Consider the following 26,283-nt stretch of genomic DNA (forward strand, 5'->3'; position numbering starts at 1 on the left):
AAATATGGCTTCTAAAATATATCTTAAATATATTAAATATTGATCTTGCTTATACTGTGAACTGTCTCAAAAACATTTTCTAAGTAATTTGCAAAGTGCAGATTTTATCTCAGCTGTTATGCAAATCAATACATATTCTTAATTAGTGACATATTGGGAGATTTTAATAAAGAAAAATTCATTAGTGAGCCTCATTCTTTTAAGGAGAATGGTATCTTGGGAGGTTTGTTGATAAAAAAGATGAATACCTGAACTACTTTGTTAAGCACTCACTAAACAAGGTTCTCACTCATAGAGTTAGATCCAGGCTCTTATCAAACCATGGCAAAGATATTGTAAGTGGTCTCTTAGTCACCATTTCTCTTTCCTATATGTGCATTTTACTTGCCTCCAGACCAATATTAACTAACGTAGATCTCTGTTAAAGTCATTATGCTACTCAGTAATCTTCATGGTTCCCCTTTTCCTACTAAAATAAAATCCAATCTCATAAAACAGGTACACGAGGCCTCTATAGTCTAATTTGAACCTGCTTTCCCTATGTTATTTTCTAATATTTTTCTACCCACTCTTCAATCAGATTATTTTGCTTACCACCTCCTCTTACATTTTCCACCTCCTTACCTTTCTTCATAACATTCCTAACTCTAGAAGATTTGTTTAGAGTTCATATCCCGGCTGGAACAGTTATCTGATCAGCACAGAGAATGGCAGTATTATTGTTCCCTTTGATCCAGGCTCTAAATCTTTATTAAAGGAACTTAAGGTTACTATTTTATACCCATATTGCTCTATGGGCTTACATTGAGTTTATATTCAGCTAAATACTAACAGGTCTTATTTATATGACCTTCTGTCAAGTGGAGTTTCACACATTCTTAGTAAAGTTTGCAACCCTGTGCATTTGGCCCTCTTAAATCACTGCTTTCCTTTTTGAAGACAAAATATCTCTTGATTATACCAGCTCCTCTCCATTTCTGCTACTGCCTTAGCCCTTACCACCTTAAGCCCTTTATGAAACTAGCAGAGAGAGAGTAAGAGAAAAAGCAAAAGAAAGAAGGAAAAAACATTGTTCCTCACATGTGGAATTATGTTCAGTCCCCTCCTCCTTTCAAACTATGTCCTGTATAACTAGCAAGGAAAAAAATCATTCTAAAATTAAATCTAATGACCATGTCTCGCCCTAGGCGAATTCCCCTCAGTGGCACCCCATTGTCTCACCGTAGCCTCAGATCTGATGTAATTCATTTCCCATCCTCATCTTCCTCCTTATTTTTCTTTTTTTTTCTTTTTTTTTTAATTATACTTTAAGTTCTAGGGTACATGTGCACAACGTCTAGGTTTGTTACATATGTACACTTGTGCCATGTTGGTGTGCTGCGCCCATCAACTCGTCAGCACCCATCAACTCATCATTTACATCAGACATAACTCCCAGTGCCATCCCTCCCCTCTCCCCCCTGCCCACAATAGGCCCCAGTGTGTGATGTTCCCCTTCCTCCTCCTTATTTTTCATCTCTTATCGTCAAACAGCTCGCACTCTCTGTCTCTGGCCTTTGTATTTGTATCTCCTTGAGATGATAACATCATTTCCTAGCTTTTCTTCCTGGCTAACTGTAATTCCTTCTTCAAGACTCAGCTCTGGCACTTCCTCCTCTATGAAGCTTTCCTTGGCACCCTATAGCAGAATGTGCAGGTGCACTTGCTCTCTGTTCCAGTGGCACCAGATTTACCTCTATCATGATGCTCGTTATGCGGGTCTGAATTGCCTGTTTACTTTATCTCTCCCCAGAATTAGACTTTGAGCTTCTTGGGCTCCTTGAGACCAATGAGTTTGTCTTTCATCCCTGTAACTCTAGTGTTGGAACAATGCCTAGGAGTTTGTCAGTTTATGGTGCCAGTAAAACTATTCCTGATTTTTCTTCTTGTTTATCCAAGAAGAGTAAAGGGCAAGATAAAAAAGGAATGTGATAGAATTCAATTTAAGCAAAATCAGGATTTCAGCCTTTTGATATTTAACTAATATAGTGAGCATTTAAATGTTGCTATGCATTGTCACTCCATTAGAACAGGTGACTATAACTAAAGCTTTCATGAGATTATTTTGATTCACCCTTATCATAAGACTAAAAATGAAACAGGCACAAATAATCTGTCATAAATGGTGATTCTCTGGGACCCAATTTTTTGGAGCCAATAGTGAAACAAGCATTGGGTTTTCTGGGCTGGGAAAGCTGGAGACATTCAGGTCCCTATTGATTTGCCTTCTTTGGAAAATGACTGGCTCGAAGACAACTAGGCCTTGTCCCTCTATCGTGGACATCTTAAATGTTATTTAATACCAATAATCAGGAGTAGGTTTTACTGGAATGACGGAGTTGTGTAATCTCTGGAAATTTTCTGGAGATTTCTAGTGCCTTTTTCTGAGATGGTTTAAGTATATATTTAGTCAAAGTAGGCTCTCAAGGGTCCATCCAGTTAAGAATCTATAATCATTAAGCCTCAAACATTCTTAAAATAACCAAGTATTCTTCTTTCCACAACTTCCTCTTTACTTTCCTGATCAGTAAATTGACCAGAAGAAATTAACCTACTTACTACTAACAGTCTATTTCCTATATCAGCAAGTGTGTGTATGTGTGTGTTTTAACAAATCTAAAAGTAGATTTCTTATAAACAAGTGTATCAGCTTTCCCTTATAGTACCTATGTAATTATCCAGTGATTAATCTGTATAGTTTAAAGATTTTGGCTCCTTCTCTAAAGAAGCAGAAAACTATTTCAAAGTCTAAGATAGCTGAGACTTCATTACTTGTTGCAAAATAGAATTTAAGTGGTAGAGTCCCACTGGGGAGTACTAGCATGAATAATTATCATTACACACAATCTTCCAAAATGAACAGTTTCACTGCATTCATTGATAGTAGCATCTTCAAATGTGATTTACGTTTATATCTCTAATGAAAATTAGTACGTACTTCACACTTTCTGATTTTGCTATGTCCCTTCTGTGGTAACATAATGTCTTATTACTTCTATTTGCATTTGTAAATTATGGAGTAATATTTGTGACAGGCAATGGGTGAATATGTTTTGCTAAGAGCCTACACTTATATCATCTGATTTTTCAAAATACTGTGTTCCACTCTACATTTCAATTTAATTTCTTTTAATTTGAAATGTATCTTGAATAACTGCCATGGATTTATCATAATGCAATACTTTGTGTTTCCAACTTTTAAAATTTTATTAAAATTCTTGGAGAAAGTAACCTGGAGACAGCCTTGACTGAAAAAAACTTGAATGACATTAAGTCAGAGCTATCATATCTGGAATATTTGTTTCATGTTAGATGTAGTATGTGCTTTACATAAATTATTTCCAACTCTTGTAATGAAGGCAGGATTTTCTTTTCTCTATTTTGCTGGTGACAAAACTAAAGTATAGAGTTAAGTAAATTGTTCAAGGGCAATGTTAGCAGGTGGCTAGGCCAATATTCAAATGGGGGTGGATCTGATGCCAAAGCCTGGGCTTTTATTCCAACACAAGGCTGTCATTAAGATGCCACAAGCTTATATGTTACCACTTATTGTCTAATCTTCCCAGACTCAAGAAAGACAGAAGCTATGACCAAGCCATATTAGTCTAGTTTTCTGTCTAGTCCATATCAGAACATACACTGTAAGTGCCCTAGTTCACAGGGCTAGGAATCAGTATATTATTTAGTTGGTAATTTTCCTTTCTTTGGCTTCTGGCATAAGCTCTCTCTAGAGCCAGGGTCAATTGTTTCTCTCTAATGACTTGGAAGGAGGCTAGCCTGAGGCTATCCTTAAAACTGCAGTTGATTTATCATCTTTTTCTTTGTTCCATGGATGAGATTCAACATGCAGCTTCAACTAGCCTCATGGGGACATATACGTTACTTGATTTCATGCTACAAGAAGAAACGTTGGTAACAAGATTTGGCTATTTTCTGATGTTATGAACGCAGTGTTTAAGCAATTATTAAAGTATATGCACACTTTTTAATCTGATTCCCTGTGCCAAATATCTAGATAGATAGATACATAGATACATAGAAGATGTAGTTACAATTGAACATAGTCAACAATAGAATTAGGATACCTTAAAGGTGCTGAAAACCTCCATAGCTTGAAAAGTTGTGAGAATATGCAGTTAACAGTTTACAACAGAAAATGGTTAACACATCTCTTAACTAGGAATTAAAACATTTGGAGTAAGAATAAGAGTCAAGCACCTGGCTAGAACATTAGAACCTGAGAGTGAAATCTCATTTACTTAATGCAGTAGGACTTTACTCCTATAATAGAGAATGAGTCCAGCTTATTAACATCAAAAGAAATTATAGGCACTGTCTTTTTAAATAAAAATTCAAATTTATTTTTATTAAGACAGGGAAGCAAAGATGAACACCGCTTCCTATCTTTGTCCTCACTTCTGTTTCTTAGTTTTTGCCTTTGTTCCTCTTTCCCAGGTTTCTAGCCAATACCACTTTCAGAGGCCTCAGTGGTTCCATCAGAGTAAAAGGTTCCACCATCATCAGCTCAGAAAACAACTTTTTCATCTGGAATCTTCAACATGACCCCATGGGAAAGCCAATGTGGACACGCTTGGGCAGCTGGCAGGGGGGAAAGATTGTCATGGACTATGGAATATGGCCAGAGCAGGCCCAGAGACACAAAACCCACTTCCAACATCCAAGTAAGCTACACTTGAGAGTGGTTACCCTGATCGAGCATCCTTTTGTCTTCACAAGGGAGGTGGATGATGAAGGCTTGTGCCCTGCTGGCCAACTCTGTCTTGACCCCATGACTAATGACGCTTCCACATTGGACAGCCTTTTTAGCAGCCTCCATAGCAGTAATGACACAGTGCCCACTAAATTCAAGAAGTGCTGCTATGGATATTGCATTGATCTGCTGGAAAAGATAGCAGAAGACATGAACTTTGACTTCGACCTCTATATTGTAGGGGATGGAAAGTATGGAGCCTGGAAAAATGGGCACTGGACTGGGCTAGTGGGTGATCTTCTGAGTGGGACTGCCCACATGGCAGTCACTTCCTTTAGCATCAATACTGCACGGAGCCAGGTGATCGATTTCACCAGCCCTTTCTTCTCTACCAGCTTGGGCATCTTAGTGAGGACCCGAGATACAGCAGCTCCCATTGGAGCCTTCATGTGGCCACTCCACTGGACAATGTGGCTGGGGATTTTTGTGGCTCTGCACATCACTGCCATCTTCCTCACTCTGTATGAATGGAAGAGTCCATTTGGTTTGACTCCCAAAGGGCGAAATAGAAGTAAAGTCTTCTCCTTTTCTTCAGCCTTGAACGTCTGTTATGCCCTCTTGTTTGGCAGAACGGTGGCCATCAAACCTCCAAAATGTTGGACTGGAAGGTTTCTAATGAACCTTTGGGCCATTTTCTGTATGTTTTGCCTTTCCACATACACGGCAAACTTGGCTGCTGTCATGGTAGGTGAGAAGATCTATGAAGAACTTTCTGGAATACATGATCCCAAGGTAATACTTCCTTTTACTTTAGCTTTCTTGATTGTCCATTATAATTCCATATGTTGTATCTTCTGCTGTAGTATGCTTATGTTCTTCCATCTAACACAAGAATATTCTCTCGGCCAAGTATAGAGGCTAGTTCAAAAGTCTGTTGCCTGGTTGAACTAAATATTTCATTGTTTGTTTCATAAATGAAACAAAAAGACTGAGAAGTTTCAGGGGATGTCTTTTCTAGAGTAGGTCTTTCTGATAGAAATATCTATTAATGCATCTTTTCCTTGTATTATTTGACCATCTGATAGCACACCTATCAGGGAATGGTCTTATAAGGTATTTTCACCCAAAGCACACCTTAAAAACTGATTAATTACTTATCTTGAGAATTAATAAATTAGAAGATCCATATTTTAAATAGCAAAGAATCTTTTTCATCATTAAAACATGATACAATGGAAATAATTAAATTTTATTATAAGCACCAAAGTCAACTGCTAGGGAACTCACTGAATATAGAACAAGCAGTATCGGACTAACTGATATGGCAGAATTAGCTAAGGTCTATAGAATAAGGAGAGCTGTTCAGCTGACTACCTTGCACAGAAGGGAGAGTGCCAGCAGTCCAAGGACATTCAAGAAGATTTTGTCTATCCAGGGTACCCTTGATATCCTAGACATCTGACCCTAAGGGTAGAAGAAAGAGGAAGTGTAGAGTGCAGGTAAACAGCCAAAGCAGGTAATACTTAGGTAAGGACAGTCATGTCCATGTTCTCTCTGTATTGAACCAGGGCCCCTCTAAGTGACCTGGGGTAGAGAAAATTAGTCCAGCCCAATAGGACTAGAGAGGAGGGGACTGTCAAGGACCAAGGCAATTAAAACAGAGCTCGAGGGAGTACTGCCGTCCTGAAGGAAAACAGAATGCAGATCTGAAGCTGCAGTGCATTCCAATATATAGGATACATTTAGCAGAGATTGGAGAAAAGTTCAATTCAGCAGGTACACTCAGGTCATACCATGTTTAAAGCAACTGGAGCTAAGCTGAGCCTTTCAAATTACAGAACATTCACATGCTTTTCCAAATGCCCTTTGTCACACCAAGTCTCAATGTATTGAACTTTTTACTATGTTACTATTAAACTTTTAAAATTAATTTCATAGGGCATCAACAAGTAGGACATTTGTAGTTATCTTTACTAAACGATAGAATGCCCCAGAGGGCTGGTGGCAGCTTTAAAGGTTTTTCATAGATGGTTTCAATTGGATGTAAGTCCTGTTTTGCAACCAAACGAATGTAAGAAATTTGACCCTTTTATTGCAAACCTCCTGATAAGTGACATGAACCTCATGAGAGGATTCAGCCAACAATGCCTCACTGACTAGGCAAGAAATTTTGTAACTTCTCAATGAATACTCAGGGCTTTATGTTAGGAGCTGGAATTCAGTGAACACAAATAAAATCATTAGCATAAATAAATGCATCACCCTAAAGGGAGATGTTGGTGATGCTTCTGCATTCACATCCTGCACTAGCATCAGCAGCCTTTGTTTATTCTTTGCCCCAGGAGTCCTGTAAATCTTCTGAAGGTTTTCAGCCTCACTAGAAACTTAGATTATTTGTGAGAATCTCAACAAAGTGACTCCTAAATTATTAGCTCAAAATTAAAAGTATTTAGTCTGATCTAGTAAAAAAAAAATCTAATATATGCCTGTTGTGGAGATTGCAGGCCATTATCTTATGTAAAAAGATGAACACAATACTAACTAGAGTTTCATTTATCAGAACCAGTGATAGCCAGAATTAAGCCAGGGATGCTATGCATGAAAAAGCTGTAATGGTGATTATGCTAAAGTATTAAAAACTAAAAATATAAAGACAAGCTATATGCAGTAGTAAAATTATTTTTAAGCAAAAAGAAATAATCATTTCATCTCTGACTCCACCAGAATAAAGAGGTGAAATTTTTTTGTAAGTCTAACCCAGTCCACAAGACAAAGCCAGCAGAACTGGACAAAGTCACCTTTGCATTACAACTAGTGAGTTCTTAATGAAATGGGACAAACCTAAATCTCAACTATTTTCAATTTGAGATAATAAATGAATTTCCACGAAGTTTCCTAAAAATGTATATGTGTGCACTAGTGTTGCTTCTATGTTAAAATATCTCTTTTGTAGGTTCACTTTTTTCCATAAAAAGACACCCAGATTACTTAGCTAAGCAACACTTGACCCTGGGACTTAGGAGAAATAATTGTTGTGGCAGAATTCTTTAGTTTTCATCCAAATACGTTGTATTATGTGGACTACAGAATGTCCTCACTCTCAAACAGAGATATAAGATAAAAATTATTTCCATCCCTCAGTCACTCAGAATGTACTCTTATTATATGGTAGTTACTCACATGAGTGCTCTTCTCTCCCATTAATGCTAAATTCCTTGAGGAGGGCCTATACCATTTCTTACACTAAATAATATAGAGCAATTCAGAGGTAAATGAGTCAAATTGTTTGACTTCAATCAATTCAGGAAGAAAAGATATAAACAAAAGGAGAAGCAACTTAGAAGGTTAAAAATATGTCAAAGTTTAGCAACAGATGAAATACTGTCCAAGTTCAAGGAAAGAATGATCACCTTCAACTCATCACAATAGAAGAAAGTTTAATTAATAAGGTAATATTTGTGCCTATTCTTAAAGAATAGTAAGAATTCAGAATGTGTGTCCAGGGAGGAGAAATGGACATCCTAAGTGAAGGAGCAGAATGAATTGCTTGGAGGTAATTCTTTATATTACCTATAAAGTATATATTACCTATTTTATAATATAATGTATTACCTCCAAGTAATTCATTCTGCTCCTTATAATATAAAGTATATGGGTATATAGTATAAAGTATATAGGTAATATGAAGTATAAAGCACAGGCAAGATATGAGGAATCCAATTTAGCTACAACATAGGCTAAGGAGAGAAAGGAGGTAAGATCCAAGTCTGGAAAAAGTAAGCTTAATTGAGATAACAGAGGATCTTTGATGTCAGGCTAAGAAGAGTGAACTTCAGTATAGATCCATGACCATTTTTGAACAATAGAATAGCACAGTATAGTGGTATTAATTTAGGATGACTGCTTCAGCAGCAGGTAAACAAGATTACAAGAGAAAGAAAATGAACAGAGCTGAAATTATAGCTTTGGTCACTGATACAGATTTGGTCACTGAAGAAAGGATGTGAGAAATATTGCCAATCAGCAGGACTTGGCAATTAATTGGTTGGGAGAGGCAACCAAGAGTCACACCTTCAGAGCTGCAGGCCTGAGTGTCTGAGAAGATGCTGGTACATTCAAGGAAGCAGAGAAACAACAGTTCACGGGCTAGAAAATATGGCAGTTGGTTCAGTTTCATGCATGGCACTTTTTAAACTTTTCATTTAAGTTTAGGGGTACATGTGCAGGTTTGTTACATAGGTAAACTTCTGTCATGGGGTTTTGTCATACAGATTATTTCCTTGCCCAGGTATTAAGACTAGTACCTGTTAGTTGTTTTTCCTGAACCTCTCCCTCCTCCCACCCTCTACCCTCCTATAGGCCCCAGTGTGTGTTGTTCCCCTCTATGTGTCTGTGAGTTCTAATCACTTAGCTCCCACTTATAAGAAAGAACATGTAGTATTTGGTTTTCCCTTCCTGTGTTAGTTTGCTAAGGATAATGGCCTCCAGCTCTATAGCATACATGGCATTTCTAAATCAGTTTTGAATATTTATGTTAAATCCAACAGACATTTGGAAACATGGAGCCAGAGTTCAAGAGAGAGATTGAAGCTAGTGAGAAGCTAGTGGCAGAGGGAGGCAATGCTGTTTATTAAAGCCCAAGGGGAGTATGAGATCCCCAGGGGAGAAGGTGATGGGGAGAAAACTTTCTGTTTGAAGGAATGCACCATGAATAAGGAGTCCCAGGACATTGGTGTATAGAATTTGTGGAGAGATGAGGTGAAAGATAAAGAGAAAAAGGTGACTCATAAATTCATGCAGGTCCCCAAACACCACTCTGTAGTTTGAATTTTAATTTTTCGAGGTGAATATGGGAATCATGTCACCTGCTATGCCTACCTTCTTGTCAGTGGTTATCAGAAAAAAATAGAGGCAGATTCATGCCAAGAACAAACCATGAGAATTAGCATGCATGCACACATATGTGTGTCTTAATGTCTGATGAAACCATTAAGTTGGTGCAAAAGTAATTGCAGTTTTTGCCATTGAAAGTAATAGGTTTATGTGATTTAATTTTTTGAGTATTTTTCAAAATTCCATTTTCACTTTTCAAATTCACTTTCACAGCATTTTAGTTTTAATCAGGGAGAATGTAGTTCTTCTGGAGAAGTCACAAATCTCTGTGGTCCTCTTAGGACATTTGTTTTTCTGCTGTAAGCTGAAAATTCCCCCAATCTCAATGGGAGGTGACATTTTATATGGAGTAATGGCCACACTCCAAAGATTCTTCCACCACTGACTTACTATCTGCTTTATTTCTCTTCATATCCTTTTATCTGCTGGATATTAGGATGGTTCCCCTTATACCATGTTGCCATTTCCATCCCGTTTTCACTACACAAAACTCACCTCAGTTAATTCATCTCAGGAAAATCTTCCTGTGCCTCCCCATTAATGCTCTTGAACACCTGCCTCCTTTCCTCCTTTAACTCTTCTTTGGTTATCTTGAGATAATCTCTCCAAGTCTTTCTGTTATAATTGTGTGCCCTAAAACTTCGAAAATAGTAGAAGAATTTTACTAAGAAATGTGCTCCAAGGAATTGATGCTTTTACCTCTTAGAGGCTATCTAAGCACCCCAAATCTAAAAATTAAACTCCCCAAAGTTCTATCTACTATTTTCTTAAACCTACATTTCTGTTGCATATAATATTTTAAATTATAATAACAGTGTTTTCTTACTTTTGTGTAAATAGTATATATTTCTAGTTTAAAATTTAGGCTTATTTTTGGTATTAGTCTTGGAATCTAAACACCACTTATAAAATATTTCTATGGGAAAATATATTCAGATGAAAAACCTATTGACTTAAAAGGTAAGATTTGTGATCCTCTGTATTTATACACCATCTGTCCGCAAGTTGAGTCCTGGCTACGTATCTGTAACCCTGATAGCAGATAACTTACAATGGATGTAATAGCTCCATTTTTCTTCTTGATCATAATTGCTTACAATGTTGGCTATACATTTAACACAATTAATAAAACTGTTAAAAATTAAGAGTGTGAATATTTTATCACCATTTTGGGGCTGAGATTCATTGGCTTTAACCAACTGCTTTGAATCAGAAATAAAATTAAAAGCAAAAGCCTGTGCAAGAAAGACAAATTTATGATTCACTGCAGGTTGCAGCAGCCACAGGAGGTTGAAATTTTTTTTTCCTGATAGGGGGTCAGAAGAAAAAAATAATCTTGCTGCTGGCTGCTCTTGCAGATAACCCCAAGGGAGAGGAACTGGCCTGCTGTGCAAATGAGGTTCAAGATGATTCTATCCTCACTTAACTCTTTTTGCTAGAAAAAATTATTTTACACTAAAAGTAATATATGTTGCTTCTCACGGTCTCATATCAACTCATCTGGGAAGCAAACTCCATGCTTCAGAGTAGGTGGGCTCTTGAAGCATGAGTCCGTGAAAGCGGGAATTTATGAGTGATACATTTAATAGAACTTGTTTGGATATTTCCTCAATGTAAAATAGCACTATTCGTTATAGGGAATGCAGAAAATAAAGTAGACAGATGGAAGCAAGCATCTACTACCTCATCATCCAAATCATGTCATTTTAGCATTTGGGGATGATTGACAAGTGGATAGAAACTGCAGCCATATTTTTATCCAGTGAGGTCTCTCTTTGAGTCTGCGGTCTAAGGAGTGAATCCGGGCACTCATAGGACCTTTCAGCCATTGGCATCTGTTCTGCTGGCATCTAAGATGGGATGAGAAAATAACAGAACATAAAGTTCACTGGAAAATGAAGCTCCACTTCCCCATATGGAGTTGAACTGGCCCAGCTGAAAGGATACATGAGCACTCAAAAGTAGCTATTTGCTGATTTTAGTGGACTTTCTAGTACTTCTTTTCCAGCTTCTCCCCCTTTAGCCCTGAGAAGTATCTAATAAAAAAATAAAAGAAAAAGAAAAATTCAGCTCTGTAGAGGGAATAGGAAGCTAGTGTCATTGTTGTACAGGCAAAGGACAGTACTGTTTTAGGAACACTGTCCTGGCGAACATTCAAGTAAATATTAAAAATTAAATAGACATGCTGTGAGGGCAAGGACAAACTTTAACCAAAAATATTAAAGCAAAGGACATTGGCATAGCCCTAGTAGGAAATAAGAAGCATTTCCCAAAATAAGAAAAACTACGTTTATTGATCTTCATATAACAGCTTGTGGCTGCCCAATAAAACATATGAATTCATATAATAAAAGCTGGCCATGAAGAAGGGAAGGATGCCATAACTCTGAGGCAAACAAGACACTGAAAATGGAATTTGAGGTGAGGGGAAAGAAACTGAATTACACCAAACCACTCATTCACTCTTTCTTAATTCATCCAATAACAGCAACTTCTAGCCCAAGCACCATGTGAGGTGCCTGGGAATTTAAGAGTAAGCAAAATAGACACTGTCCTTGCAACACGGAATTTAGTAGGAAAGAAAGACATTAATCAAGGGAGCACATAAATTAGTCAATGATTGATTTAAGCCATGCTAAATTACTGAGAAGTAAAATACAGCATAATCTAGGAGCCTGGCAGGGCGACCTGATCTGAATGGGGAAAGAAGGTCTGGCTAAGATCTGAATGAGATAAATGAGTTAAAGGGGAGTTGATGAGGACGTTAGAGAAGAGCATTTTAGGATGATGGAGCTGCATGTGCAGATCCCCCAAGGCTAGAGAGAGGGGAGTGCAACTGTCTCATCAACTATGACATTGGAAAGCCAGGAAAATGGGAATGAGAGTCAGACAAGTAACAAGATAGAAGGTTTTGATCACTAGACATTCTAGAGAAACCATTTCTCAGAAGAAGAAAAATCCAAAGAATGTCATATTGTAGGAAGAGCTGTACTTCCTACAGGCTCCATGTACTTCCAAATAGAAAACATAATAGGACAAATATCCTATTCACTGTAGCAACAAAAGTTCATGATAGATCATGGAAATGTCCTCTATAAAAATTGAGTTAAAAGAAAAATTTTGCTAATGTACCAACACATAAAAGATAGTTGGGATAAAGTAACTACCATATTACCAAGTTGGGAGACTGAATACATAAAGATGTCAAAATTCCTTGATTAGTTTATAGGTTTGAAGCAACTCCAATCAGAATCCCAAAGGACTTTATTGTTTCTTTGATTAATATTTTAAAAACATATATTAATATATTTACATATAATATATTAACATTAATCTTTTCAAAAAGGCTCAAGGTATTTACTTTTCTAGATATTGAAATGCTTAATACTGGTAATAATAAAAGAAAAGCTAATATTCATTGACCATTTCCCACATGCCAAGCACTATTTTAAATAAAGTTAATGTAGTATTCCCACCTTCATTAAATAGTTATAGAGATTAAATGAAATAATTCAAGTAAAGCACCTTGCATAGTGTCTGACACCTAAGGGCCACAAAATAATAGTAACAATAGTTAAAATCTTGTCATATTTTAATACCAATAATTATATTTATCTTGAACAATCATTCCCTCCCCATCGTCAAGGTGAACACGGTGACAAGATTCCCTTACTGAGCTAACTTATAGAGAGGAGTTTGGAGGCAAATTTCTTGCCTACTAAAAACAGATTAATTGTCATTGTGGTATGCATTTTAAGCATCATTCCTGACTTTGTATTGTCTTTCTTAGTTCACTCTGTTTTAATTTTTGCTACCTTGTATCTTATGCGACCTTTAAGCTGCCTTAAATCTTTTTGGGAAGATAGCAAGGTATGTATAAGTAATGTTAAAATCAAAAAATAAAGAATAGTAACAGTAATTCAGGAAATAGACAAATGGAACAATAAAGAAATTTAAATCATACTTGTAATTAAAGAAATACTAAATTAAAACAGAAATGAGATACTTTTGCCCATCACATTAGAAATTTTTTATTGATATTTCTCAACCTCAGTGGAAGCACATTAAGATGAACACCAGCAAACACTACTACTGGGAAGCTGGGTTCATAAATCATTTTGGCCATTTGGATCAAGAGCCTTAAAAGGGTTTATGCCCTTTCACCCTTGATTTTCACTTCTAGGAATCTGTCCAAAGGAAATAATATAGTATGTGGACAACAACTTATTGCAAAGATTCACTACAACCTTACTTAAAATAGCAAAAACTTGGAAACCATGTAAGCATCCAATATGTAGCACAATTACTAAATTATAATATTCCATATGTTATAAAATGTAGCCAGAAGAAATGATATTGAAGAGCCTTTTAAGGTGTCAAAAAACCAAAATGTAATGTTAAGTGAAAAGTCAGGATACAAAACCACATACTACATTTTCAATTTTGTAATATACATATGTACATGCTATAAAGGGACATGACTGGAAGGAAATATGCAATGCATATAATGCAATGTATATAAAATATCACAGCACTGATATCTGGGCAGTATAATTAAGGAAATATTTATTTATTGTATTATTTCTACCTCATATTTTTTACAGCATTCATGTATTATTTATGTAATGGGAAAATACTTAATAACCCAAGTAAGAATGAGAATAATTCAGACATGAGACAATAGTGGTGACAATATCATAATAGCAATATTTGCTCCACATGTGCTGCTGCTGTCTGCAGCCTCAAATGAGATGAGTACCTCAATGAGTAACACTCCCATAGCAAAAATTTTTATATTTTAAAGGCACTTATACTGTCCACAGAGGCTTTCAGAAGCAAATTTTCATTTCTACCCAGTTTATTCCCTTCCTAGGACTTAACACAATCTGTAATTGTCATGCAATCTGTTTGTTAACCGTCCCACTTTATCTTGCTTAATGCTGTATCCTCAGAACCTAGCAGAGTGCTGGGTGAACAATAAATACTCAGTAAATGTTGTTCGATTAATGAATGAAAAATGGCAGCCTCATTGGAATAAGAGTATAGTGATCTGCCATGATTACTTTGAAATCAATGTTTTTGATGTGACCTTTCAAAATTATTCTCATACTAGATGCTATGGAACAAATAGGAGAAAAACCCCTTTTGGGGGCAATGTAGTATGATACAAAGGACAATCTGGCATTGGTACAATCAGCTCTGTTTGATGTCTGATTCCATTACATATAGTTTTGCGAAGCTCTGCAAGTTACTCAACTTCTCATGGCTTGTGTCTTCTCATGTGAGAAGATTAAAGAAGTTAATGGATGTGAAATATCCAGCTGAAGTTCTGATTCCATCTACCACTAGACTATAAACTCCATGAGAGTAGAGACTAAATCTTCCTTACACGCCCATGTTCCTAGGGTCTAAGCAAATGGCAACTCCAAATTTAGATAACTACTGAGTAAGTAAATGGACTTGATTGTGACACCTATTGAAGCAGAGGTAGCCAACATGAGACCAGTAGGATAGAGGTAGAGGGTAGGAGCACCTCTCATTTGCACTTGAAATTATGTCCAAAGGTGACCCAGAGTGTTTCAGCCAGGACATTGTATATAATTATTATATGTATTTTGCATATATCACTCCATATAATTTGCTTTCATTAAAGCAAATAACACCTAAGACCATGATGCCCATAGTGGAGCCAAGTCTCAGAGATGTAGGATCCTTGAGTAGGAAGGCACTGTGAGGGAACACGAGACAGATGATGCTGCCCCAGCCTGGGTGATTCTGGATCCCTGGTGGTATATTATGGAGTTGGATCAGAATCATTCAGTAGGTCTTACATGGATCAGACACATACTACATGACAATTAGTGGAAACTGGGGGAGGGAAAATGGTATATTTTTTTCCTTCCCGAATGTTCTCCAATTCAAGGAACTATAGGAAAATCATCAAGGCTTTGCTAATTCAGATAGATAAGTCAAAAACTGAACAAATATACATGTAACTTATTTATTTATTTTGTTACATACTTCTAAAATAATTTTGAGGTGGCATCTTTGCAGAACTTTTAAAATAACTGCAGTTGTATTACTTTTAAATAGATACAGTAATTCATATTAAATACAGCAAAGTGTTTTCAATTAGATACCCTGCTGAGTTTGCCTTAATGTATGTCTAAGATCATTTCCTTTATTTTAATACAAGCAGAGAATAGGTCAACTTTTTGCCAACCTTTCTCTTAAATTAAGGGAAAATTGACTTATACCCTTGTTTACATTATTAACCTTCTTAGCAAGTATTAAGGTATTTGCTATACCAATACATAGATACTTTCTATGTATAAATAAATACATAGATACATACTTTCTATGCCAATGAATATGTCATAGAATATCTATAAATATGTATGTGTGTATTTCTATACATATGTATCTTGGGGAAATATAAACAATTATCAGCATACATGTCTATTAATTCTGTGTTCACATAGACACATTAGTATTATTTTAAAAGTTCATGTAGGTTAAATGGACTCACATTTGGAATAGAGAGAACTAAGTTAATGATAATTTGCTCTGTGAAGAACCTTATTTTCATGCTCAATAAATATTTATCTGTGTGCGAAGAAGTTGCAGGCAGTCCCCCAAGAGGGCTCCTTTTGTGTCTACAATATACGTACTTTAGTTCCACAGGCACAGGGTAAATAAGTTAAGTTGAATGTTGGATTTTTATGATTTAGCCTCAACTTGATATTTTGATCACTAATTAGATCAGAAGCTAGTGTGATTCAACCACTGGTGTATGCAGTGGCAAGCCAAGAATCTTAACATAGTTCAGGTCTGTTGTGAACTCAATATGGGAAATTCAGCCAGTTAGGACTCAATTTTCTCAATTGCAACTGAACACAAGCCTACTCCAGCCTATTGCACAGATAGACAGACAGACAGATAGATGATAGATAGATAGATATGCAAATAACATGTATATAAAATATATGATGTTATTCATAGCTTACTTTCAGAATATTTTGTCAGAATCCATTAATATTTTTCAAGCTCAAGAAGTGAGTTTGATATTTATCAGAAAGCTGCTGCCTAAAAAATGCCAAAAAACAGAAAATTTTAACAATACCAACCAAACAAAACCTATCAATGTTTCCTTAAATTATATTTCAACTAGATTTTTTTCTGTGCATGATCTGAAGGGGTATAATTAATGGAGGTAAATCAATTGGCAAATAAGAATGTAAGTGAATATGGGTATATATTTATCTCCTATGGTTTGTGTTTTAAATGATGATTAACTATCAACCTAAAGGTGATAAATGACGTATTTCACTTCATGGTAAGACCATAGATACAATTCCAGGAACAGAAAATAAATGTCAATGTCAACAAATAGTAATGTTAACATGTATTATATACCTGCTATAGTCTAGGGACTATGCTATCTGCCTTAAATTGAATTTTCCTCACTTAAACTTTACTACATCCATACAGATGAGGAAATTGGGCTAAAAGAAGGTAGATGAGTTGTCCAAAGCCATATAGCTAATAAAAGGTAAAGGCAGGATTCATACCCAGCAATAACTGATGATAAATTATTCCTACTCAGTATTTCATTAACACATGCAGTAAAAATGTTCTCCCCAACCTGATTTATTCCAACGAGTCCTTTCCTCACCTCTGGACTTAGGCTGCAAAAGCTGCTCACACCACAAAGATGATCGAAGGGCAGAGACTGCTGCTAAGGCTGTGATATTTGAATCTTTGCACAAATGGTACAGGATTCAGTCTGGGATGAAGAAGTGAAAGAGACACAGATGCAGGGAGGAATAACTTCTACACCCCCACCACCATTATCATCACTACTCCCTCTCCCAAGAAAGTACTGTGGCAAGAATATATCCTCTAGATACTTCATAAACTAAGAAGGAGGAGCTGCTTATCTGCATAGTGTCTTCCATCCACCACCACTGTGGCATGCTGTCAGTCTCAGATGCTGCCCCACTCTCCTGCCACCACCCCTTGTGAAATGGCAGCTTCCCTTCCTTCTCTTTCTCCCCTGCAGTTAGACATCTCCAAATGAAGCTGTAGTGTCTCAGTATGAACTCTGATGCCAATTAATGTTCCCACTGTTAAATCTCTTCATTGTTACTCCACTCTACCTTCAGCACTGCTAATGCTCAACTCACATAAATTTTGCTCAAAGCATTAAGTCCTTCCCTGTTCATTGAAATACTGTTTATATTATTGAAAGGCTAGAAATAATCTATAGTCGTCAAGAGTAGCTGGGTTAAACAAAGCAAAGTACATTTCTTCATTGGAATATGGTATTACTATTAAGGAAAGAAACTGAGCAGGTTGTGAATTATCAAATTAAAAAGTAGATTACACAAAATATAAATCTATAATAAAATTCCATATAAAACCATTATACTAACTTTTTTGTTTTACTGAATTGGCACTCATGAAAAAGGGTTGCTCACCACTAGGATATAAAGATATCAGAGGCATCTCAAATCTTATTCCTGCCACATATTCTGGAAATACCCCCAACAGTCACTTCTTGGAATTAAGAAATTTTTCTCCAGAAAGCCCCTACATATACTGCTTACATTTCAACATAAGACAAACGTTATCTGAAAGAGATGATACTCCTCTTAATATTCTATATGAGTTACTAATTTAGACGATATGATTTTGCTTACACAGAGAACAAGGGGAATATATACCACTGGGTGGTTTGATGAATTTCAGGGGGAAGACACAAATTATCAGATCTATAGAAGAAGAAACCAGAAAAAAAAAAAAAAGGCAGCTGGAACAGCTTCCTGCCAAGACTCAAATCCCTGTCGCTCTCTACTCCTCACAGGTGAGGCTGCTTCTCCCCCATTTTCAAGCACCGACCTTTTCCTTGTCTTTCCCCAACAAGGCTCAGGAACCAATCCTGTTCCATCTTAGGGAGAATTTAAGATGCTATGTCTGGATCTTTTCTCTTCAGAAGTTTGGTTCAAGGACAAGCAGTTCTGGCATCTCCAGGAGCTTGTTAGAAATGTAGAATCTCAGACCCAATCTCAGGCTCTACCCTAGACCTACCAAACCAGAATCTGCATTTTAACAAGATCCCTAGGTGTATTCTGCACAATACAACCAGAGAAGCAAAGCTACAGGTCCGTTTCCACATGACCCAACATCAGATCACTACTGCTACTGGCCCCACTCCTATCTTTTACTCCTGAATCTGCGACATTCTAGGACTACATCTAATAATTGGTTCTATTCCCTCTTAACAAGCTTAGTGTTCCATTCACTTCCATACTGTGATCCTGCTTAGCTCCGGCCTTCTTCCAGCATCTGGGAGATGCTTTGACTCAGGGTCTTGTTTGCCAGCTACAATTTTAGCTCAGCTGGTTGACATCTTGGATAATGGACTTACACAATTATCTTTTCCATTGTTCACCCAGAATTCTCCCACCCCACTGCTAAACTGATCTATGCTACCTCTGTGCCAAACCAGCACAAATCAGTCTATCCTCTAAATAATTTCAGAAAAGATTCCTTTTGCAAGTCTTTTTACCCTTGTTCTTTACCCTGTGGAGATAGCAAGGAGCTTTATCAGCTTCTTTGTTGAACCATTATTAACATTTCTCACTCTGCTCTTCACATTTTGTAAATCAGTTCGCAAATCACTCTTCCCAGCTTCTCTGAAGAAATGAAAGGTGCTGCCTCTGTATTCACATAATTTTATCATCTGCACACTTTTACACAGGCCTCTCATCTGCAATTGAATACTGTAAGTGGAAAAAGTGTTACATATTGAAAATACAAGTTTTATCCTAATCCCATTATTTTCTTTTCATTTTTACATCCTTTTAGAAAATGACTATTTTGCTTCACTAATATGACAAATAATTATGACACACATCATTTGTAAAGTCCTTCATTGCCTCCTAAACACTTTCAGTTCATCACCTCAATTCATTCCCTACATCTTTGTGAAGCAGAAAATGCACTTGCTGTTGGAGGAGACTGAGGCTCTGAGGAGTTAAGTGATTTTTCCAAAGATTAAGCTGGTACTTAAACCCAAGTTTTAATTTCAGATTCATCATAATTTTGGAGACAATGTGCTGCCTCATATTAAACTACATTCAAAAACATATTAAGCATACAATGATAGGAATGCTCACAGCTCTCAAAGCTTTGCTCAGCATTTTGAGAGTGTAGTTTGAGAAGAATAATTATCAGAATAAGAAATTCATAATATGCTCACTTAATTACTGCTCAATGCACATCTAGTACTTGTGAATTACCACAAGTTTTTAGACGGTTTAACTTTGAAGGAGCTGAATATCTTGCAGGTCAAATATGAAATCAAGTAGTCAATCTACTGAGAGCCAAACTGAAGTCCAAAATTGCAGAATATATTTTGCTTTATGTCATGTACCAAATGACTAACAGGCAGCAAAGGTTTTCAGGATTATAATTTTAGCCCAAGGTTCTGGTAACTACATGAAATCTTTGAGTGGTTTATGATATCTTAAGGTGAAATTATAGCTCCCCATGGGCAAAAGTTGTTGAAATGCTTTCAGCCAGTGAGTACTGTAATTAACCTGTCCTCTATAGCAATTACAGGAAAAACTATATTGAATGCCTAGTCATATTGACTAATGACTGTAAGTATACAAATTACTTTTTAAATGAGAATGACAGGCAGGAAATTCATTCACCCATCAATTCCATAAATATATATGTCACCATATATATTTTGTATGTTTGCCATTAAGATAAAGGCTAGGAATACACTAGCAGAGAAGTCAGATCTCTACCTACCATTTCCAAAATCTTCCATTTTAGCAAGAAAATTAGACCTTAAATGACCATAGCCATGAGACGAGTGTTATTATCCCAAATATATTAACAGGAACCTGGCCAACTGGGGTGGATGTGAGGAACACAGTCAGAGAAGGCCTCCTTGAGGAAGAAAACATGCATTCTGAATGACGAATTAAATTTATGAAGGAAAAGAGGAGAGGAAATCTCTTTCTTAATAGGCAGACAAAGTAAATGAGAAAAAAAAAGAGACGTTGAAGCGAGTACACAGGGAATCAGTCTCCCTCTGAATGACAGGAAGAGCTGTGTGGGTACGTGAGAGGAAAAAGTGGGAAACAATCAGAAAATAATTTGTATAAAATAACATAGACTAGACATCAATAAGAAATAGGTACATAAATTTCACATTATGTTAGATATGTATATGATATGCATATATTATATATATGATATGCATATGTTATATATGATATATAACATAGAGTATTTGTATATCATACATGTATATATTATGTATAATATATATAATGGAAAATATAAAGCATGTATAATATAGTACCTATATATATTTGATGTGTGTGTGCATAAGTATATATATGTGCATGTGTATGTACCAGAACTGAATTTGTAATGATAAAACATCAAGCCATTTGCTATAAAATGCCTCATCTTCAGTCATAAGAAAAAAAATAACTTAAGATTCAAAGACTGTAAGATAATATTCAAAGGGTAACTAATTAAGATGACAAAATCAGATAAGATAATAAAACACTGTATTGAATGAAAAAATAGGTACACAATTTTAAAAGAGACCAAGAGGTTATTCAATGTGAAATATTTACCTGCTAAAGATGTAATTCACTTCGGTGAATACAAAGATTGCCACCAAATGGAAAAGCCCAGAAAGAGCTCCTAACCACACAAGTCATCTCTAAATAATATTTCAATATCATTTCGAACAATTAAATTATATTATTATTTTCAGTGATAATACAATTTTCATTTGTATTACACTTAACCATATTTTTTCAGCTTAGTGATGAGGTACACATACAATAGAGTTTTAGCATAGTTAAATATAAATAAATTTTCAATCATACATATAAAATGAAAAATAGATACAAGAAAGATTATGCTTCAGAATATCAAACTGTATCAATAATAGGTGGAAGGCGTAAACAAAGTAGAGACACCAACCAATAGAACAAAATACTTAAATATGTGCCTAAAGTTCTAAATAGCAGTTCTTAGACATAGGAAAAATTGGTTTTTGGTGTTAGGGTAATTATTAATCATTTTACTCCCTAAAAGTTGGTTTTACTAAGAAAGCAATATTATTTTTTTTAAAGTATTTTATCTGTCACAGGACAGAGAAAGTAAAAAATAATATGATTTTTGAAGTTTCATCAATGTGCAATTTACAATGGAGTCACTTAAAACTGACGTAAGCTAAAAAATTAAAATCTTAATTAACATAGCTCAGTAAGTATAGAAATTATTTTGAAATATATTTTGTCACTTTAGAGTTCATCATAAATTCAAAAATAGTAAAAATAACCTAAATATTTATTTTCTCTCTGAAAAGCTCTGTGCTAAGTAAGAATCACAATGATATTACGAAAATAATGAAAAATTTTAGGCATTTTTACACCAAATGCTTTAATATAGTCATAAAAAGAAAGAAGCTAGTCCTTGGCAATTATAATTATTTTAAATCTTGCTCAGATGAAATTCCTGACACAGTGGCATGTGATGACTGAAGTTTTAATCACCATTCATACTTGGAACATTTTATGCATTAATAATAGTTGTAGTAAAAATGAACAGTGTTTTCCAAATACAATAACTCAAAAATAAATGGAAACATTTGTGAAAATGTTTCATTTTTGAAAAATCTCCTTGGGCTGAGTCAAACCATGGAAAATTTTAGCTCAAAGGAAAATTCTTCCTCTTTCCCAGCCCCCCTGAAAAAAATCACAAGGATGTGAAAACAGAGGATTATAATGGAAGCTGTCTTGCAACATTAACTGCAGTGTTCATTCTTGTAAAAGCCATAATTCATGGCTGCTCCACAGCCCTTTTCTTTCAGCAATTATGCATATTAGAGGAAAGTTTGAATACAAAAAAACCAAATGCGGATAGAAAAGCAAGCCTCATAAAAGACGTATTTACTCCACTAGTTTTCCCTGAAGGAAAATGTGAAAGGTAACTAGGCTGCCCCAGTCCAAGGTGTCCCTAGTTCAAGGGAGTTGGAGAAAGCATGAAAACTACAGATGCAGGGCATTATACAGGGCTTACTGCCTGGGATTCCTTGTCAACCCATTGGCAGTCAACTCCATCACTAGAGGCTAGCACCTTTGGTGGAAGGAGGATATTGGGACCTACTACTGGCTCTCTTGGGAATTTAATGCAAATTTGCTCTTTTAAAAGGAGAGTCCCAGGAGAGTACCTCAAACACACTCTTTTTTCTTCATTCCTTTTTTCTTCTTCCCTGTTTCTTCTGACTTTCATAGGGTGTCATGGAAAGCACCACATGAGAACCGCCCATGCCATTTTGATGACCTTCCTATTTCCAAAATCGAGTACAGAGACTGGCACTTGATAAACATTTGCTGGAAAAAAAGAATCAAAACTTTCTAAATCCTGTTTCAAATCAGAAACCTTGGGTTTGAATTTTATCTGTGTTCCATAACTGGGTTTTGTGACCCTGGGAAAGTTATTTATACTCTGGACCTCAGTCTCCTCACCTAAAAAATAGAAATGAAAATTATGTCTTCTCATAGCACCGTTCCCAGACAATTATGAAATACTGTATGTAAAATCTGTTAGCACAGCAGCTGACCTGCATAAATGCTCTGTGATTATTTGTTAAATCCAAATTATTCATTTTGCCTATAATTCCAGAGTTGTAGGAGACTAAATGAATGAAAAAGACAGATTATATCAAGTTTAAGGACTCAGAACCCACTCTAGTGATTTTTTCTGATACTTGTAGTAGGCCAAAGCTAAATGTATCCTTGACTTCTCTAGGAAGAATTACAGTCCACATTTATAGCATTCAGGATTTATGCTTTGATATATATCTTTAAAATAAAGCCTGTTGCCATTTTTAAATGGGAAATCTCAGAAGAAGCTCAGAAATATTAGCAAGGAATACAAAATTTATTTATAAAATTTACAGACTTATAATAACCCTCCAAGCAAGTAGCATAAATTTTAAAATCTGAAAGGATGACCATATACACACACACACACACACACACATACACACACACGCACACACACACAATGGATTTATTGCATACATCTTCAGATTAACAAATCAACCAGCAAGCTACTCTCTGTGCATAGGGTCTGTGGAAGATACAAAGAATAATGCACACAAAAAACATGTAATCAAGTTAAGATTAAAATACTGCAATAAAACTAGGAAAATAAATGTGTTCACCAAAGTATCAAATAAGTATGTCAGTATCCCTGACCACTGTTTATCAAAAGTAGCCTTCCCACCTGACTTTCTATCACATCATATCATTTTCCCTTCCTTTCTTTAATTTCTTATTATCTGTAATTATCTGGTTTGCTTTGTGTTGTTTTTCTCCATAGGAGTAGAGACATTTTCTGCATTATTCATAGGGATTATCAACTGATACAGATTACACATTAATGGGGTCTTTGTTCTTGAACCTATCACCTGACCCAAGGACCCTAACTAAGGTGGCAGTTAAGACCAAATCAGAAATATGCCTGAAACATTTCATTAAGAAATCATTCATTTCTTCTTGCATGTTATTTTTATATCAATTAATATAATTCCAAAGATATTAATAAGGCACTATGATGGATTCTAAAAGACTTCAGAGAAACATATTTCCTTGAGAAATACATACAAGTAAACAAATATTTATACTACATTGTGATTCGTGAAATAATAAAAAATAGATAAAAGGGAAACATAGTACCCACAAGGACGGCTAACTCTCTCTTAGGAAGATTAGAGAAGGTTTGAAAAAAAGATGGTACTTACTGAGTTTTAAAGAAATAATAGCAGTTTACCCAGGAACCAAACTTTGAGGGAAAAAAAAAGCAGGAGGAGGTTGGGAATTCCAGGCAGTGGTAACAGCAAGTGCAAATGCTAAAAAGTAAGACTGGACCAAATGACATGAGTGCTGGGATTAGTGACAGAAGATCTTGGTTTAGTTTCTGGATCCTCACCTATAGTTGTTACCACTGTATCAGTCACCTATTTATACAATAATATTGCAAAACAACCATAAGATATTGGCATAAAACAAAAAGCATATAGGCCGGGCGTGGTGGCTCACGCCTGTAATCCCAGCACTTTGGGAGGCCGAGGCGGGTGGATCACAAGGTCAGGAGATCAAGACCACGGTGAAACCCCGTCTCTACTAAAAATACAAAAAATTAGCCGGGAGCGGTGGCGGGCACCTGTAGTCCCAGCTACTCGGGAGGCTGAGGCAGGAGAATGGCGTGAACCTAGGAGGCGGAGCTTGCAGTGAGCCGAGATCGCGCCACTGCACTCCAGCTTGGGGGACAGAGCGAGACTCCATCTCAAAAAAAACAAAAAACAAAAAACAAAAACAAAAACAAAGCATATATATAGCTCACAAATTTTGCCAGGTTTGGTTGAGCTGGTCCAAACTTACTTACCTATTTTGGGATCAGCTGGCTGTTGGATGATACAGTGGCTTCAATAATTTGCTGCAGTGATGTGGCTCTGTTCCACATGTCTTATCCTCCAACACACTCATTCAGGCATGTCCTTCTCATGGTGATAACAGAGGGCTATGGCACAAGCAAAGATGCAAGCACTTTTCTAAGACTGTGCTTAGAACATGTCTGCTAACACTCCAATGACTACTGGCAAGTCACAAGGCTAGGACCAGAGCTAGAGGGGAGAAGCCTAATAGTGAAATGACAAAGAGTGTGAAACAGAAAGGAGAGAAGAGTTGGAGCCACTAACATAATCAGTCAACTGCACCTACTTAATCTCTAGAGTTTGGGTTCCTTTTCTGTAAATGAAGAACAAAACAAGTATTCCCTCCTGACATCCCATGGTTGTTGGGAGGAAGTGTATAAAAGGTGTTTTAGAAGTACTGTAGCCGAAAATAAACAGGTAAGTAGCCAAGAAGTTGTCATGGAAATCTAAAAGATTGGTGTTGCTCTGTTCATGGTTTGCACGTCAGCTAGCCACACATTTAAATTTCAACCCCTATTCCATTGCTGCAAACAGTGCTCCGCTCTTTGAATCCAACTCACTCTCGGTGGTTCAGCCGTATTAGCACTCTCAGAGAAAGAACAGACAAAATGCACTCCACTTGTTTGAGACTGTGTTTTGTTCCAGAGACAAGGGTAGAACATTTTCTAGACTGCAGTCAATAAAAGACATCTAGGTTAAGCCCTGGTATGCATCAGTGACATCAGCAAAATGGCAGAATAGAAAGTTCCCCAGCAAAACTCTCCCAATAAAAATACAGCTAGAAACTATTCAAAAACAAGAATACCTCCCTGAATATACCAGAACTCAGAAGAGAAGCACAGAAATCCCCTAGGTCCACAGAATTGAGACAAGCTGCAACCAATAAGAGAAACAGTTATTTCAGACTGCACCACTCTTCCCTCAAGCCAGCAAAACACCACTCAGAGAATTTCCCTAGATCCACAGTTGCCGATATGAGAGGAGAGAATTGGAGGTAGAGGTTCATTCTCCCCACCAGTCTGGAATCTTCATGAAAAGCCCACTCTGGGAACTATTGGGAGTGCTAATATGTCCCATGGGAACTACTGGGAGTGCT

General features: G+C 36.4%; 1 protein-coding gene across 1 annotated transcript in view; it reads left to right on the top strand.

Annotated features, from left to right (window-relative positions):
- GRIN3A (glutamate receptor, ionotropic, N-methyl-D-aspartate 3A) overlaps positions 1-26,283 on the top strand; it is a 165,039-nt gene that overhangs the window by 60,892 nt on the left and 77,864 nt on the right. The window contains exon 3 of the mRNA XM_011990036.1: positions 4,495-5,542. Within this exon, the coding sequence (XP_011845426.1) occupies positions 4,495-5,542 (1,048 nt within the window). The remainder of the gene's footprint in view (positions 1-4,494; positions 5,543-26,283) is intronic.

Source organism: Mandrillus leucophaeus, unplaced genomic scaffold, assembly GCF_000951045.1.
Source record: "Mandrillus leucophaeus isolate KB7577 unplaced genomic scaffold, Mleu.le_1.0 Scaffold368, whole genome shotgun sequence".
In the NCBI taxonomy this organism is placed as follows: Eukaryota; Metazoa; Chordata; class Mammalia; order Primates; family Cercopithecidae; genus Mandrillus; species Mandrillus leucophaeus.